Here is a 19,009-nt window from a genome sequence, read left to right on the forward strand (position 1 = left end):
CAAACCTTGAAAGATAAAATTCCAGGATTTGACCAAAGAATTCATCAGGCAAGTGGGCAGTTAAAAGGAGTAGAGTTTTTACCTTAACTAAAAGCCTGTAGGCTTTAATAATTCATTAGAAATGCTTAAGCATTCAAATTCACATTCTGTTTTTGACATCCATGACAAGTAAAGGTCTGTCAAATATTGACTATGCCAGTTCTAGCTTACTCTCTGCTAACCCAGCTAAAAGAACCCAGATATTGAGCCCCACTTGTAAAAGGCAAGGCACATTCAAGATCCAGCCACTCCACTACCATACCAGCTACTGCTCACTGAAGGCCAGAGCCTAGCACCCTCAAAAGACAAAGATAACTGTGCGGTGCTCTCTACAGCCCAGAGATTAACCATTACCACATTAACCATACGTAGTAGACCAAAGTATCTACAGAGATCAACATACTATTATAGACCACCCTGAGGCTGTGCTACCCTGTCTTTAGTACTGCTCCACCCTTGGGCAGGGCAGCTGCAACCGTGACGCAGACACCCAACACCGCAAGCACTGTGACTGTGAGCTGCAATAAGTGTAAAAGCAACAATGACTTCCATAGGGAATATGGCACCCACCAGCAGAGAGTGGGTGGGTGCCATATTCCCTATGCAGTGCCCTGACAGAGCAGGTGCTCTACAGCAACCCCGGAAAGTGGTGACTGCTGTGGCCATCAGCAGAGATGTGGATGAGAGCCATCAAAAGCAGAATGATGGATGAGCAAGAAGCCAAGCTTTAACATAAGACTGTTATGGACATGGGGATGCAATCCCTGGAGACAACTCTGTCAAAAAAACCCTCACAGAAATGGAACTGAAGGCACTACCTGGCTCACCACTGTGAGGGATGACTGCTCAGAAAAATCTACAATATGATAGACACCAGACAGATCCACACCTTAAGCTGGAATTGCAAGACAATGACAGGCACTAAGCTGATATGGCAATGCACTTGTGACTTGCAGGAAGGCTACCAAGGTGCCCAGTGATCACTAGTAGCTATGGAGACATCAAGATCCGAGGAAGGTACAGTGTACAATGCAGAAGACAGACGAACAGAGTTTATACAACGCAGACACATGCTGGAACTGCTTTCCTTGGCACAGTTCTCACATCCTGCTGAGAACTAACCTGCTCCCTTGACTTGCTCCAAGGGAATTGCTCCTGAACAGCTCTGTCCCCTACACTGACTTTAAACCCCTCTCTGCAATTCCCAACTTTGCCCCCTCTCCACAGAGACATCCCCCCCTCAGCATCCTTCCCTCACCTTCACTTCGGAGGAATGGGGTTCTTAAGCCATTTTCCTTGCTACTCGCCAGCAAGCCCAGGCAGGGGAGCCTCAGTACCACGGCCCTGCTCTGGGGCCCACCCACTGCTGGGTGTCCGTGCACCTGGGGCTGACTGCACACACTGACCGTGGTCATGACAGCACCATGGCCCTCACGACCAGGCAAAACCCCCATCGTAGCCTCTGCACTGCAACCCTCCGATGCCAATCTGAGCTCTCCTGCTGTGCCACCTTCAGTGAACAAGAGCCATCCACACCTACCGAGGCGCCTCACTCGCCTCACCCATGTCCAGCAGCCTACGGCATCTGCTCCGAGAGGAGATGTGTTGCTATGGAAATGAAACTGCTCCTCCCTTGGTTTCTCTTATAAAGTGAAAGTTGTTTCCTCCTTGGGGTCAGTCAATCACTCTTTTTCTCCTCCCAGGTTTCGAGAATTTTCCTTTCTCTGGGAGGTATGGTTGGCTGTAGCCCCGGAGCCCCTCCTATGATTTATAACAGTTGGTTACTTTAGTGTATCAGTTATGTTTCGTACCTCCAAATATGTATTTCTATTGGTAGCCGGGTTTCCCTGCCTTCTTCCCCCCTTTTTCCTTAAAACCCTCTCCTGCCCCTTGTTCGGGGCCATTTGCTGGGTGTTTCCCCTCCTTTGTTGGTTCTTCTGTAATAAACCGACAGTTTACCCCCAGCAAGTGGTCGTCTCCTAATTCGTCTCTCACCGCGCTGCTCCGAGCTATCACCCAGCTCAGCCCAAGGCCAAGACGCCGAGGGGGGCTGGTTTTGGATGCGCAGGGGCCCTGGCCTTCGCCCCTCACCAGATAGCCGGATTCCAGGGCCGTTCACGCCCCCGCGCAGTGATGCACCCTGCGCCCGATCGTGACACCCCTGTGACTGGAGAAAGGGGTACAGCAGCACCAGATCCCAAGCACGGTGCGTGGACATGCCAGGACAGCAGCGGAGAGCAGCTGGCAGGAAAGGAAACAGCGCCCTGATGGGCGGGAGCACACCGGGACCCCCCAGGTGAGAGCGGGATGTCCTGCAGCCATAGGGGAGCTCTGGCTGCCAGCCGGGTGGCGGGGCTGCAGGGCACCGTCAGAAGTGTTCATGCAAGTGGAGAGCTTCATTCTGGTCAAGCCATGATCAAAATGCTGTTGGAGTAAGTTTTATATAAACCGAAGAAAAATAAACCTTTGATACAAATAAGTAACAAAATTAATGTAGCAGACAATGATGTTTTTTATCTACAATAGCCAACAATACAAAGAGTTAGATATAAAAGGTTTTTTGGTCAAAAGTTTACTATACATTTGGAACATCTGTCCCCCTATCTCAAGACTGATCAAATACAAAGAAATTAAGCATAAAGCTTTCCGGCCCTCAAGAGAGGCCATGATCCTAGACTGAAGAAAAAAACCCTCAAAACCAAAACTACTGAGTCTGTTCTCCAGAACAGATACTTGAATAAAACAAAACTTAGAAAAAAAAAATTAAGCTCCACCACCAAACATATTTGCTACAGAGAGCACTGTGATAAAAAAGGAATGTAGTTGATACTGAAATCCTTATGTTACCTATATGATTTAAAAAAATCTGTCTTTGGGAGAAGTGAGGTCAGTTTGCAGATACTGTCTGAAGATAGTGAAAGGGGTGGGAGGGGGAGAATTCTCATTGATGGGATAACTTTGTATTCATTGCACTGCAAAATGACCAAGGACAATGTTTCTGACTATGAAAAACAAACTCCTTCACCGTCAGAGATTATCCTGAAGCCTGAATAACTTCAGGAAATAATTATATCCTGGGTTTTCTCCCCAGTGTTTTCAGTTGGCATTTCTCTGAGGGAGAGGGAGGCTTTCATGAAGATACTTCATGCTCCCATGCTCTGAGAAGTCGGAAACAACATGATTTTCCCCCCTCAGCAGCCACTTCGTTGTTAAGAGTCCTTCAATTCCCACTGGTCCACGTGCATGGATACGCGATGTACTAATTCCCACTTCAGCACCTGCAGGAAACACCCAAAATAAAGGCAGTTAATCCTCTGATGATGTCCACTTCATACTAAATGTTTTTGTACCTCAAAGTAAAAAAATCTGCCTGCCTTTCATGGAACTGCCATTTTATCTCTGCTCCTCTCCAAATACCAGTTCCATTTCCCCAATAGAGAAGCTTGAGGAGATTAACTATAAATTATAATGCTATTATAAATTGCAATTAATGCAATTATAAATTGTAATGCTTATACTTCTGGCTACTACAGTTATTTTCAGAAAGAAAGATGCAAGAGAGAGAGAGAGAGGCATCTCCTACATTGCTCTTAGACTGATCTAAGGCATAATCCTTAAAACAAGAAAAAAGCTAAACTAGTAAAGATTATGATCTTGCATCCTTTTTTATCACATTGAGGAGATATTGGAAGACCTCAACTGGAATTTTTCAGTCAAATGGAACACTGTTCCAGCTAACACAGTAATAGTGTGTAGTAGAGACTTCTGACTTCTGATTTTCTACCTCTTCAAGGAATGTTTCCTTTATCTTCTGCAATTCACAGAAACTGCACGAGTTTATTTAATCAGTTGATACTCAGTTTAGTTCCTACCCTTCATTCCTTAACACAGCAGGACTCACACACTGGACAGCACCTCAATCTGCCCAGCAGGACTGAAGCATAGCATTCTTTACAGCATCATTAGAAGGAGAAACAAAAGGAAAGCTGTTCAGCAGTTTCACATCCTGTATTGAATTGTTCTATCACTATACGCATGCAGCATACTTTATTGCAATTGAATAGAGCTTCAAAGGATCCAAAATATCTTTGTGTGGATGAAATTTCTAGGCGTCAACGTTTTGTACAGTACCTTTCCTGAAAACCTTTTATTAGACAGTAAGATAAGAGACTAATCCTATCTTTCAAGAGTCATACTGTCACATTGTTCACACACCACAAAATTCTGCAGTCACAACCCTACAATATCTCCCCTCTTACCAAGTCCAAACCTATAGCCATCAGAGAATCGGGTACTGGCATTCCAGAAAACACAAGCACTGTCCACATGCTGGAGGAAGAACTCTGCTGTTTTCTCTGGGAAAGAGGCAGAGAAAAATTAAATCCATTACATATACAATGATCGTGTATGCCAATAAACACTGCATCAAACAGTGAACATACATAACAATACAACTTTCATGTGCAACCTTATCAGACAGTACTTAAACAGCCTGGGCTAAGCCACGCTCATTTTTACCTTCCTCCCAGTACGGTTATCAATTAGACACAACTGTAAATCTTAGAATAAGCTCACAAAGATTAGAAGCAAGCAAAATGATGTCTAATTCTAACTCCATTCAGTTTAGTTAAAGAGAGATTTAGTTGCATGACCAAGGAGAAAGAACAGCTGCTCCAAACAGCATTCTGAGACAGTTAAGCTGCAGTCAGCTCTCCATTAGTCTCAAACATGGAATTGTTCCAAATACTGGGAAATCCTAAACTCAATTGCTATTGCAAGTACTATTTGAGAACTATTAAGCAGAAATGCCACACGTAAGTAACTTGGAGGTCAGTAGCCCTTAGCAATAAGACAGACATTCAAGAGCAACTCGATTTCCAATATAAATCACTAGTTCACCAGGTCCTGTGGCAGTAGTTATGGTATTGAATGCATGCCTTTTAGTGACAAGCATTTAAGCTCAGCAAGAAGTACAGAAACAGAAGCCTACTTGACTCACACTGGCCAGCCACACATCAACATGACCTTAACTGCAGCTGATTCACAGAAGTTCTGGGCTTGGTTTGGTTGGAGAGTCAACCTTTGTCTTGGCACAGCTCTAGTAAGGTTTTGAACTGGCACAGACGCAAGAGACCAACTACTACAATGTATGTAGTTAGTTCCACTAACACCAGGAATTAGCAGTCAAACCAAAACAGCAGCTTAAAGAAGGAGCCAGGTCACTAACCATTCTCTGTGATAATAACATCCGTATGGGAACTTCCATACTTGTGGATATGTTCAACAGCCTCTTGAACGCTGTCCACCACCTCAATGCAGCACTCCAGGTCCCCATATTCTATGCGCAGAGATTTCACTTCTGAAGGACTGAATGTCAAGTAAGATGCAAACTTCGGGCCAGCATGAATCTTCACCTGCAACACCAGAAGCATTTTGTTTGTGGCTACTGACCAAACCAGAGCCTTTCAGGTGAAAGTGTAGCTTCTTGTACTCAATATGGGATGGACAGCAGTCCCTGTGGTGTTTTGTTTTGGACTTCTGACTAAACCAGTGTTAAAAACACACCAATGTTTTGGCTGTTGCTGAACAGGGCTTGTACAACATCAAGTTTCTCTCTTCCTCCCTGTTCCAACTCTGTGCCCCTGGTGTGAAGACTGGGAGTGTGCAGGAATTTGGGAGGGGATACAGCCAAGAGCTGACCAGAACTGACCAAATAATAAGCTACTTTCAGATCATTTCTACAGAAACACTTGATGCTGTGTGGAGAACCAAAGTTCATTGACATGTACAAAGACACATGTGGGTAACTAAAATGTTGTGCCATGGAAACAGGGCTACAATAGCCAGACCAAATGCTTCTAAAGTTTTAGAAAACAAACAGACAAAAAACACAAAACAAAACACAGATATGAGTGACTAACCTGTTCTACTCTCAACATGTCTATGATCTGATCAAACAACGGGGTTCTCAACAAGTCTCGATGAATTAAGAGAGTTTCCAGAGCATTACAGGCAGCAGGATATTCACACTTTGAGTCTCTGACTGAGGTTTAAGAGTACATAATTAGTTACATAGCATTTACAACAAAGATTTTTGGATTGTATATAAATTATAAATTACCATAACTACATTGCATACTCCAAAGTTCAATTACACCCATGAGATTCAAGTCACCCTCCCACAGCTTACTTATTCGTGTGACCTTCTCAACACTGGCATCCGTGTCAACATACACATGACAGATCCCTTCACTGTGACCCATCACTGGGATTCCCTTAGCCGCTTTCTGGATATTTCTGACTAGCTGTGATGAGCCACGTGGAATGATGAGATCTATCAGCTTATCCAAACGGCAGAGATCTTCTACTTCCTCTCTTGTGTTCACCTGTGGTAGTTGCAATACAAAGAGCTTACAGTTTTACCTCTAAGGTTTTGCCCACACTTTTTATACAAACCATAGCAAACAAATAACTGATTTAACTCTAGGCACTTACCAGTTGCACTGCGTCTCTGACTCCATGAATAGAGAGTGCTTCTTGTGTCAGATGATGAAGGATTTGATTGCTATGTGCTGCCTCTTTCCCTCCTTTGAGTAGTAAGCCATTTCCACTGGCTATGGCCAAAGCAGACACCTGTCAAAGGAGTTTATTATTGGGAAAAAAAAAACAACTTTAAATGTATTCGGGTTCTTTTGTCAGAATAACACCTACAAAATAAAACCATGGTTTTTTGTTCAGTTGATTTACTAAATATTAATCTAGTTTTCCTTTCATGGCAGCACGTTTAACTCCAGAAATTAAATACGCTAATTTCAAGAACAAACTTGACTTTCGGGGTACTATTGCGATGAAGAGACTACAGTGAACAAGTCAGAAGAAACTGTGGACATAGGGCTTCATATGAATTGCACAGCTGTGTGGGCAATTACCCCAAGGAGAATAACTTTAGCTGCAAGAACTCTTGTCTCTAACCATTCCAGCAGAGAGTGGTAAATAAGCTCTTCCTATGAACAGGAAAAACATTTTCATCATGCTGTCTAAAACAGGAGTCATAAACAGACAACACTTGCTCTAAGCAAAAATAATAAAAAAATTGAGACAATAGGCCCAGCATCATTTTTGCTTCCATGTTTATCACCAGAAGAAACCGATAGATATTGCTGCCGTTCTGTTGAAGGGCATTTAAGTCCAGCAACGCAAGAGGGTTTTGCTCCTTTCCACCTCGGAGTGCATCCCATGCAAAAAGCTCTTTTTCAAAACTTATTTTACTTTTGTATTCTTTTTTGTATTCCTCATTCCAACTTCATTCACTATGGCCTCACAATTTGTCCACCTACTTAAAAAAAGTTTAAAAGCATGCACTCCTTTGGAAAACAAAATGACCTCCTCTCCAGAGGTGAGTTTATTCTCTTTAGAATAAACAAACTCAGTATTTTAAGTTATTTTGCTGTACTACTTTCTTCTGGGAAAGTATCATTATCATCACCTGTATGTATCATTATCATCCCCTGTATATATATTCACCAAACATACACTCATTAAAGTATCTATTGTATATTGTTGAGATGCTGATGTCAGAATTAGCCAGGGTCTCATCTAATAAGAAGTTAGCTTGGTGGCACACTTTAGATCCTGATTCATAAAATAACCAGCCAGATACATCTTTCCCCTTCTAGTATCAAATAGGTAATAATAATCAAAATGCTTGATAATCTACCTCATTTGAAAAGAATACTGAAAACAAGAAACACATTAGAAAAACACACTGAAGTGTAACTGTCTGGGAAGTCTGCCTTACATAACCATCATGGGTCTTTTTAACTTATATAATTAGACATTAAAAAGCCATCTGATTGTATTTCAGAAGTACCTTCTATCTGGCCCTCCAGATCACCATCACTAACGGAAACTAAACAAATACGCTTATTTAAGTAAAGAGGCATAAGATCAAAAGAAAAGTTTTGACCTGGTTTGAAAAAATGAAAAGAAAAAAATACCAAGAATTAAGACACAAAAATTTCTGTGATTAAAAGCAGAACACCAGGTAAGGGGGTTTCAAAATGGTTCAGTCTCAAAGACTAGTAGAACATGATTACACTTCAGAACAACAACTGGATTTGGTGGAATCTATACAATACAGTCTCTGAGCGACGCTTGCAATTTCACCCTGTAAGTTTCAGAGGCAAACATGCTTTTGTATATGCTCACTTGAAGCTTATTAAATCTTAACCCAAACAAGCATGAGATGCAGTAGTAGACTAAGAGGAGAGACTGCTCCTCTCAATCAGAGACCCTCCTACTATCAGATACAGGATGGGACAAAAATCATGCAATTCAAATGCAGAGTTATCAAAGATTATCCTCTGAAGTTGCATCAGGAAGCCTAATGTGAGTATGAGGACAGGAGGTTAGCAAGAAGCAAAGCAACTACCAAGACAAGCTATCCCAAGTCTGTAAAACAAAGCAGGGGAAGGGAGGGCAGGGCAGGGAAGCCAGCAGGAGTCAGTCTAGTGTAAGTTTTAAGATACAACAAAGAGGAAGGCATCACCTATGCAAGACAAGAGACCTGGGCTGAAGCCCAGGAAGACAGACACAAATTCGACAAGGTAACATACTGGTTATCTGTAACAAACAGTGCTGGTAGTCAAGGAAGACTAGTGCCTTTTTGTTTCATAGGAACTTTTCTTACTGCATACTCCTTTTCACTGTAAGCAGGGACTACTCACAAAAATCTGGCATGAAGTACGAAGCTGTCCACTCATTGAGCCTCACATCCTCAAAGTGGCTGTACCCATCATTTTCTGCTCAAACACCTGCTCATTAGAAAACTCCTCAATCAAGCTTCCTAGATACCTAATGTTAATTGTGGGAAGAAATGTTGCTAATCAGGTTTTTTTGTTTGTTTGTTTTCATTTTAAAATCTACTTCAGTTGCTCAGTTAAGTAGTTGGGAGTTGGAAAGTAAGACCAAGGTTGCCTCTGCAACATTAGTTAAGCACTCATATTTTCATGCATTTTTAACAGGACTTACTTATCGCAACACTTCCACACAGTGCTGCAGAGGAAAGCATTTGCCCTTAACATAACTGCCTTATTCCTGGCGTAAGACAAATGATTAACTGAACACTGCAGAAGCAAGTCCTGAAAACACCTCTACATAAAAAACAGTGATGCCAAAAAAATCAATTGTAGAAGAATCCAAGCAAGAGTCCTTTGTAACAATACTTTTTGTAGTCTCTTGTTTGCTTGCCAAAAGCAATACTCAACAGTGTAATCTACCTAGCTTACAAACCTGTGGAAGACAGTCAGGACGAGACTCGAAGATCACGAGAAGGACACCAATTGGCACTGTAACCTGCTCCAAATCCAGGTCTTTTGCTATTCGAGTTCGTCGAATTACACGGCCGACGCTGTCCTGCGAGGATGCTGCAATCTGACGCAGACCAATAGCCAAGCTGTTTAGCTTTGAAGTAGACAGACTTAGGCGTTTCAACAAAGGGAGGGCTAATCTCCCTAAAAGAAAGAAAAAGTTGTGCTGAAGATAGACTGGTCTTCAGAGGCTTAAGCAGAAATTACTTTAATAAGTGCTGAACCTAAGGAAAATTAAGATATTTCCCACACCCTAGCAAGTAATCTACCTGAGATTAAAAATGCATAGCAGCAAGTCTAGTAGTCACAATAACACCCCTCAAATATGATGACTATCTCACGCACCACATTTTCAATTAATGAGGTTTAAGTGCTCGGTACATGAAGCAACCACACAAACTACCAACATCCAGAAAGATAAGGTTTGTCCTATTTCATGTACTGAATGCATGACTGAATTTCCTACAAACTTCTACCCTTGCAGTATTTCTGGAAGGTCTAGGCAGTAATTGCATCCTTCTGTTTTATAACCAGAAACATCAAAGCAGAGACACATACATAGCATTTCTGTGCAGACTGGGCAAGAACAACTTGAATTTTCTAGTCTGAACACATTCAAACAGTAAGTTAACCCAGCAAATGTCCCCTCAAATACTCTGGTCAGTGGTGCCTTCCACATAGTATTACAATTCATGATGTGTCCTTTTCATATACTTGTTATGCCACCAAGTATGCATCTCAATCCCAGCTTCTCAGTGAACGTATCAGACTAACACAGAAGAGGGGGTTTCATCTGAGCCACCTAAAGAGAACCTTCTTCAATCAGAGGGGGACAACTGATGCTTTGGCAAGCATCAATTTAAGTGTAGAGATGATAGCCTTCCCTTCAGGAACCAAACATTACATTAACCAGCCCAGAAGATACTCACTTTGTTCATGACAGTAACAGAGATATTTGTTCCATTTTTTAAAAAATTTTTTACAATACACCACTTGGTGTTTTGCACTGCCTCAGTATCTTCACTGATGAAGGCATCTGTTTCATGAATGAAGGAGGCTGCGGCTGCTTACACTGACAAGTTCTCAAAGTCCTGGTTTCAATAATCTGCGTCAGCAAAACTGCCCAATCCCAGGTGACAGAAGATTCTAGTTCTGCTCATTTGTCTTGAGGCCCAGAGAGGTCCAAGATGACAGTATTACTATGGAAGGTTTGAAGCAATACCTTTATTTTCAGCCTCCTCTAAGTCCTTCTTGTTTGCCAAGAGAATTTCTTCCCTCTGGTCCGTTAGTAAGTCAGCAAGACGATAAATAATCTCTGCTCTCTGAAAGAGAAAACGTTTTCTAAACTGACTCCTTACTCAAAGTCCATGCTGTTTGACACCTAGTTCCTATAGTCCATTTATGCTGACGACATCCTCTCACTATCTTAACCTTCCTGATACTTGGGCAGCTGATTTTTCCAGACAGCATCACGCTGAAAAAGAAGACCAAACACTGCTTCAGCCTTTACCTTGCTCTTTATTATCTTGCTGTCCTTTCCTAGTCTTCTTCACCAAACTCACATGTTCTCCCTTTAAGACTACCTTGTACCACATCATACTCACCTAGCTGCAGAGCAGTAATTGTCTACAGCTCCACTTTTGTATACATGTTGTATGCTAAACTCAGGTGTGAATGGAGCAAGTTATTCCAGCCAATTCTTCAGCAGCTTGAATCACAATTCACTTCTGTTTGTTACTTGATGCTATCAAAATTTTTAAAAACCCCACATGAAAGCTCGTATTACTTCACAACCCCAAGGAACATGATCTTTGCTTTTATCATCTTTAAGCAGGCTACAATACAAACAATGGATCTGACACAGAAATAACAGATTCTTGTCCCAAGAGGTTCATTTATGTTATAAGCCTATGTTGTAAAACTTGCCACACATGCACATTATTAACAATTTGGTCATATTGTTCTGTCACCTGCTCAGGCTGTAGAGCCGCCAAGGTCCTGCCACCAGCTCGAGCCATTTCAGCCTGCTGTTCCACAGTAGGGCCTGCAAAAAAACCCCAAAAATATTGTATGCAGACAAAGAAACAGCACAGGCAGAATTGAGCACTAGCCCATTTGTCTTCCAATTCTTTATTTAGAGCATATTTAGAGCATGAAACAGTTTTTAACAGACAAATTCAAGAAAAATGTTGTATCCTAATACAGAAAAGTCTGTACCTGACACAAAAATACTGTTATGGTCCCTACATAAAGAATCATCACAAAGATTCTGTCTCTGTGTAACAGGAAGTGTGCAGCATGTATCAAAAAGGCTCGAAAAAGGCCAAAAGAACAACAGGATACCTAAGTCACTAGGGCATAGTAGGCTACTGAAAGAAAAGAGGCAAACTTTGATAAGTTTAAGTATCCAGCTGAGGAATGTATGCATGGGAACACACAAACAATAATGGAAATCAAAACCCTAGTAACAGCTTGCAGAAAAATTGCTTTCCCTGCCTTTGCATGTATGCATTTTAGAAGCAAGGTGCGGAAAATAGATTGTGTTTCTGTTTCAAGTCATGGTGTTCAGGTTGCATTTCTGCAAAGAATTCCCAAGCAGCTTGTGAAAAATCTGCCATTTCCAACTCTCTTGAAATAGCCTGTAAACCAGGTATCTTGAACCCAACTTCCATTTAAGAAGAGTCCCATGGAAACTGCCAGAGTAGAAATTACAGAGAGGTATAGCGGGAAGTGTAAGAAAAGAACGTGTGGACATGAGAATAACTGGACTAATTTAAGACATCTTAACCCAGCTTCTTGAACTGATTACAAAATATGGCATTTTTTATTATTCTTGGAGAAAAATTATGTATGAAAGCAGATATACTTGACTTTTTAAAGTTACTTGAATTTCCAAAGTGTGGCTTTTGGAAGATAGAAGACAAAGAGATGACTGGAATAAAGACCACAACAGTCCACAGGGACAGACTTTTGCTACTTACAATATTTGTGACTCAGAACGGGACCACAAAATTAGAAGCTTTACTGCTGATACCAACTTATTATAGTGAGGCTAACCAGAAAGATACTTGAGCATAACGACACCAAGTGCATTCAAAGGATGATCTGACATATTTATACAAGAAATCCATTAAGGATTCCTACACACAAAGAAATTCACTTGGCTAAAAGTGAAAGTCAAAAGTACCACCCCAGTATCTATTCTGCTAAGGTGAAGGATCTTTGGTCTGATTTTATTCCAGCAATGCAGTGACAGGAAAACACTCCTACCTACCATACTAGAAGACTGAGTCATAAAAGAAATTAATAATAAAAAATAAACCCAAACACTACCTTAGTTCATTAGCACATTCTATATCCGTATTCTCAGAGTGAAATCATGGATACTTGATAACTCTTAAGACTACAAAAGACAAAACTTCTACTCTACTCACTGCATTCTTCAAATGCAAGTCTGATGTACCAGTTTATCAGCTGGAGGGAAGAAGAGCAGGGAATTCAGCAGTTTCTACCCCTACTTCAGAAAATATCTTTCAAAATCCATTTTGCAAACAGAGAGTGGTTTTCCAGCTATTGCACAGCTCTAGACAAATTTTAACTCTAATTTTTCAGGAAATCTCCACAACTTCAAGGTACACATTAACTCTGTACTCACCTGCAGGTTTTACCTCTGAAAAAAAAGTTCCTACTTTTTTCCCTTCTACAATATCTGTGATGACATGACCTGAGATCTTTGGGTGAGTTCCATTTGCAATCACTACTGAAGTGCCTCCTTGCAGGGCCCACAGAGCTGCTTTCACCTACAGGAAAGGACAGAGCCAGTTGCAAGAGATCCACTGGTTATTTCAATCACCACTCTCAACAAGACTTCTTGGTCCACTCTGATGGCCAGAATGATCGCTTATGCTTTCAAAGAGCATTCAACACACTTTGGGAATCTCTGAGCTTCAGTGCTGGAATACTGATATTTGCTTAATCCTTCTACAGTATGCTAAGTTTACATAATTATTAGCTCATTAGTAAGGGTCCTTTGAAATCCCTGTGTTCTGACTGGTCCTAAGATTAGCCTCTTTGCACATTTTTGAGCAGAATATTATTTCTCTCAAATCCCAGATGTTACCTGCTGAAGAGGTACTGCCAGTGATTTCCTTCATTTATTTTCCCAGTCAAGTATTTGCCAATATGGGCAATATTATCCACTACTTATATTTAACTATGTGTCATTTATTTAATTGCAAAAGCTTCTCTGCTTACTCACTTCTATGCTTTCTAATAAGGTTCTAAAATTTGGTATTACAGTCCACAGTCACTATGAGACACAAATGTAAGATAGGCCTATTCCATCAAACTCAGCTACCAAAAGATCATCAGCCACTTCATTATTGCTCAAATTTCACGCTAAAAAACAAGATTTGTTCTTTGAGCCACTGTTTTCTATTATTGATGCTACAGTTTTCCAAAAATGTCTCCTACATTCTCAACTGTAGTAAATTTTTGTTACAACATCTGCATCAAGATTTGCCTCTATGTGACTCAAAAGACACCAAGTAACTTTTACAGATTATTACTTTCACAATAAAGTACTCTCTAACCTTAGCAGCTTTACCTTCAATACCTGGAATTATTTGAACTATCCTAGAAGCCAGATAAAAGAAAGTCATTCCTGAATAAGCTTTGTACATTCCATAGTTACAAATGCCTCCTCTTTTTGCCACCTTCCAGCCCATGCTCTGATACCTAAGAGTGTGCCTTACCTGAGTGTTCAGAAAAGGGAATAATCAACAACATAACTGGTGAAGAATTTTACTTTGGTCTTTTCCTGCTTAGTCAAGATCTGCTTTGGTTTTTACAGACAACTTTCCAGATACGTCCCAGGGAAACCTGCAGCAATTAATACTACAGCAGTGCATATCTCAGCCTCATGAGAGACATATGCTGAAGTCAAACACACCCATGTTTATCTACTCACAGCTCACAGCAATGAATACTGAGATCACCTGACTGTACACAGGACTAAAACCCATTAGCCCTCCCAACCTCTACTAATCTTGTGCTCAAAAACTGAAGTACCTTGGTCTCCACCAACATATCCTTCAGAAGCAAACAGTACATTGTACAAACTCAGAAAGGAGAGGGAGGTACCATATCAGATTTAAGAGACAGGGATTCCCAAAGTCTTTGAATTATCACATATGAAAGAATTGAGACGGACTCTAATACAGATCCAAATGTCACCTTTTAAAATCTACTTGAGTGTAATTCTTTACTTGCTCTTTTCAATTCACACTGACCTAAAAGAAAAGCAAAAGGAATCCACATACCATTTCAGGGTGCTCACAGAATAGTTGAGGCTGGAAAGGATCCCTGGAAATCATATAGTCCAACTGCCTGCTCACAGCAGGGTCAACTAGAACAAGCATCATCCAGCCAGGTTTTGAACATCTCCAAATAGAGAATCCACAAGTTCTCTTGGCAACCTGCTCCAGTGCTTCAGCAACCTCATTGTAAAATTCTTACATTTCAGTTTATTCACTTGGATTTCATTGTGAGCCCATGGCCTCTTGTCTGTTCCCTGGATACCACCAACAAGAATCTTGTTCTGCCTTCTGTAAACTCTTCCCTCAGCTACTTATAGCCAAACCTTCTCTTTTCCAGTGTAAACAATCCTAGCTCTCAGCCTCTCTTAGTGTGACAGTGCTCCAATTCTTTAATCATATTCACGTCTCTCTGCTGGTTTCACTGCAGCATGCCATGCCCTTCCGGTACTGCAGTATCTAGAACCACACACAACTCTACAGATGTGGTTTCACTAGTGCCGAGTAGATGAAAGTAATAATTTTCCTCGACCTGCTGGCTGTGTTCTTTTCCATACAACCCTGGTTCGCTTGCTTTGCCCAAAGGCCATATTGCTGGTGTACATTCCATTTGGGGTCTACCAGAATCCCTATGCCCTTTTCACTGAACCTGCATTCAAGGCAGTCAGTTCTCCAGCTCATACCAGTGTCCCTAGGCATAAGACTCAGCATTTCCTTTTATTGAACTCCTAAGGTTCCTGCCTGCCCATTCCTGCAACCTGCCAAGATCCATCTGAAGCACAAGATCCATCCAGCAACACAAAGCACAGCCATCTCATGTAGCTCTCTCTCCTTCCCAATTGTGAAGTAATTGTTCCATATTTCTACCTTGGCTTCCATGCCACCCATTCCCACTCGGGATTTGGTTCCAAATGTTACAGACTGCTGATCTCCGGGGTAGAATATGTCAATAAGCTTTGCGTCATCAGACCCTGGAGGGCTGTCAAAGAGTCCTGAAATAAATCATACAAATCAGTTATATACCTTCATGTCGAAAGCTCACCCATGAAAAAAGGAAAAAAAGAGAAAACAACAAAAGCAACCAACAGGAGGCTAAAAAGCTGTGTTCCGCTTTATAGGATTGAAAGCTTCCACTGAATCCTTCTTGTCATGGGACTCAAAGCACAAAATTCTTAACTGGCAGACCCAAAAGGTATAGGTTTATTGGAGACCTAAAAATAAGAAGCCAAAAGCCCATATGCTGAATAGCAGCAAGCAAGCTGGGAGGTAATGACATTTGGTTGAGGTTTGAGACAGTTTGCAGCTTTCAGATGTTCAAAATCGGGCCTTACACACACCTCAACTGAACTTACAAACCCTAAACTGAACTGGCAAAGAATAGTCCTCCTCACCAAACACTGACACAATATTCTTGAAAGGTGGATTGCACAGTGAGAAAACAGGCAATTCAGAAACATGTAAAAAGGATAACTATTCAATTCTACTAAGAAGAAACACAACAATACGGAGACATGCTCTTATTAGCATTTTTTAAAATCAAGTAATTTAATGTCACTACACTTGGAATTGAATGACACTTTGATTTACCCAACATATTAAACTTCAGCTCTACCACTACACTTCCCAGAAATGCTATGTGCACGAATACTGCGACAACAAACTAGAAAGCACACGTGCAGTCTATCTGTGCGCATCCTTGATAGCTTGAGAAGTAGAGAACATCTCTCCATAAACAAGCTGTCACATTGAATGAATAAGCTTGGAGGAGAGGTGGGCTGGTTTGGGTTTTTTTTACAAACTCTTTTGACTATTTCTGAGTCCTAAGACAGTCATTTTGACCAGGATTAACCAGCTAGAACAGAATTAACCAGCTAGACTAGAATGAAACCCAGCTGCATCTGCTAAAAGAAACAGTGCTTATGGAAAGACACCTCTTTCTTCCTCAGGGCCACACGCATGTGCTGAAGGCCAGGATCTACTGAAAGAAATCCATCTGGAGAAGATGAAAAGAATATGTGACTTAAGGTGATCCAGACTGCATTGATCTGAAACTGTACCCATTACCCTCCTCTCTCTAGAACAGGAAGCTCAACATCCATAGGCGACAGGCTTATGTCACACCACAGCTCAGAAGACTAGAGCAGTGTAAGTCAAAAGTAAGGGAGACACAAAAATCTAGCAAGACCCAGGTACCTGGAAAACAATGACCACGACTTGCTATACACTGTTAATTCACTGACAGAACCTGCTGTCAGAAGAAAAAAACTATTGTAGAATAGTATTTGGTTTATACTCCTGATTCAAGACACATAGCTTTTATCCTGCATACTATTCCTGACTATCATACAACTCTGAGAAGCTATCAGAAGTACCATAGTACATGTGGTACTCTGGGATCTGGAACAGGTCTCAGGTTCACATGCATTCTCACCCATTCAGATTCAACAGTGTGTCAGACAGTGTTTGGTTTGCAATGTACTACAATAACTCCTTAAGGCCTTTACCCAATGTTGATGCCACAGCATTAACATTGGGTATAGGCCTTAAGGAGTTATTGTAGTACATTGCAATTGTCCTTGAAAAACAGATGAACTGAAGAGATAAGTAAAACTGGAAAAGAGGTTAGTTTGACAATCTGATGCGTTTCACTAAAATCAGAAATAAAAGAAATTACTCACAAACCTTCCACATCTGAAAGTACAATCAGGAGATCGGTTTTCATTTCCACAGCCAGTCGTGCTGCCAGACTGTCATTATCCTTCACACTAATTACCTGCAATACACATGCATATCAGAAGCAGTGAATAGTGTGAGGAACTAATAAATATTTGGCGCCAACATAAAAAAGCAATTTACTTCAGTACTAACAAGTCCTTCTGTGCTACTTTTTTCATACCCACTGGAAACTTCAAAGGTGATTTTTGTGTGAAAGTACATATGCTTCAGTAAAGTGGTATCCAAATGAGAAGCAGTGTCATCAGTACTTCCATTTCTCCACCTTAGTGCCCAGTGACAGGGCAAGAGGCCCTGTCTGACTGACAACTGTTTTACTAAAAACTAACTGACGCAGTTTTAAGGAGTGCTGAAGAGGCATGCTTGCTTTTGGTAAAGCAGACAATATTTGCCCTGGTTTCACTCCACAACACTGTATCATGGCAAATACAGAGAGTCTTCCAGTACTCTCTGTCCACATACTAATTCTGTATCTTTGTTTCTCTGCTGCAGACTTCAGAGGTCCCCTGTTATGGCATTAGTCAAGTACACATTAGTGCTGCACCATCTGCAAGCAGGACCCCCCTCCATTGCAATACTTTACCCACATTTACCCCCTGCAGATCACTGTTTGGCTCTGGAGGTGGAACAACTGCATCATTAGTGTTAATTATAGGGACAATATTCATCCTTAAAAGCTCATGTAATGTTCCATTTAAGTTGCGACGCTTCTGCTCATCGTGGAAATCCAGATTGGTGACTAAAATCTAAGAGGAAAAAAGAAACTATTTAGCCTACCACCTTTCCTGTAAGAACATCATATAAACCTATGTATTTACATGTCATAACAGAGCAGTCATGCCTTTTGGGTCACTACAGAAACAAAAGCCCCACATTTAAAAGATATAGAATAAAAGTGAGAAATATTCTTTCCACAATATGAGCTGAAGCTGAATTCCACTGAAGTCTGTAATTGCCTATCTCAAGCTGGTAGGTCACACGTTCCAAGAATGAACTTGGAAAACAAGATTGAACACAGATGCTCACGATAACTACTAAGGCCATGGACAATTCAGCAGATCGCTTAAGATGCTGCCTTTCCAGTTTTTCCTCCCTTTTTAATGCTCCTACTTGTAGCGAGCAGAAGGGGTGCTTTATATCAAAATTTTTCTTCCACTCACTAGAACTCACTTGCTCTTCTGAAATAATCTTGCCTCCTGCATGTAGATAGCACCCCTTTCTTTTGGTTGTTTTTTGTTTTAAGACAAAAAACACCCTCAGTGTCTGCTCTGGAGAGATTTTTTTTGTTTTTACTCTGTCATTGGACATTTGAGAACTAAGCAAACAACTCCACCACTCAAATGTACAATAGCACTTGGAATCAATGTGTATGCTAAGCTTTTTGGCATGGGCAATGAACCATTTTATATCAAAGGAATGATGGTTATCTACAGATTTGAACAAGATTACAATCCAGCATGACCTATCATGATTTTTAGCTATGTTATAAACAATTTGGACATATTGGCTCTACCATATTACAGTAAGAAGTTCCTCCAGGAAAACGTCATACTA

The 19,009-nt window shown here is 41.1% G+C and overlaps 1 protein-coding gene across 6 annotated transcripts in view; it reads right to left on the reverse strand.

Annotated features, from left to right (window-relative positions):
- Positions 1-2,479: 2,479 nt before the first annotated feature.
- ALDH18A1 (aldehyde dehydrogenase 18 family member A1) overlaps positions 2,480-19,009 on the reverse strand; it is a 30,546-nt gene continuing 14,016 nt past the window's right edge. For 5 of the 6 annotated variants that reach the window (XM_064716393.1, XM_064716391.1, XM_064716395.1 and 2 more), the window contains 13 exons: positions 18,043-18,201; positions 17,405-17,495; positions 15,590-15,714; positions 13,063-13,207; positions 11,378-11,451; positions 10,630-10,729; positions 9,331-9,551; positions 6,535-6,672; positions 6,230-6,425; positions 5,961-6,082; positions 5,267-5,453; positions 4,299-4,394; positions 2,480-3,317 (listed from right to left, as the gene is read on the reverse strand). In XM_064716393.1, coding sequence (XP_064572463.1) covers positions 3,136-3,317; positions 4,299-4,394; positions 5,267-5,453; positions 5,961-6,082; positions 6,230-6,425; positions 6,535-6,672; positions 9,331-9,551; positions 10,630-10,729; positions 11,378-11,451; positions 13,063-13,207; positions 15,590-15,714; positions 17,405-17,495; positions 18,043-18,201 — 1,836 coding nt within the window. In that variant the 3' untranslated portion in view covers positions 2,480-3,135. The remainder of the gene's footprint in view (positions 3,318-4,298; positions 4,395-5,266; positions 5,454-5,960; positions 6,083-6,229; positions 6,426-6,534; positions 6,673-9,330; positions 9,552-10,629; positions 10,730-11,377; positions 11,452-13,062; positions 13,208-15,589; positions 15,715-17,404; positions 17,496-18,042; positions 18,202-19,009) is intronic. The other variant, XM_064716390.1, reaches the window with a different exon arrangement.

The sequence above is a fragment of the Zonotrichia leucophrys genome, chromosome 6 (assembly GCF_028769735.1).
Source record: "Zonotrichia leucophrys gambelii isolate GWCS_2022_RI chromosome 6, RI_Zleu_2.0, whole genome shotgun sequence".
NCBI lineage: Eukaryota > Metazoa > Chordata > Aves > Passeriformes > Passerellidae > Zonotrichia > Zonotrichia leucophrys.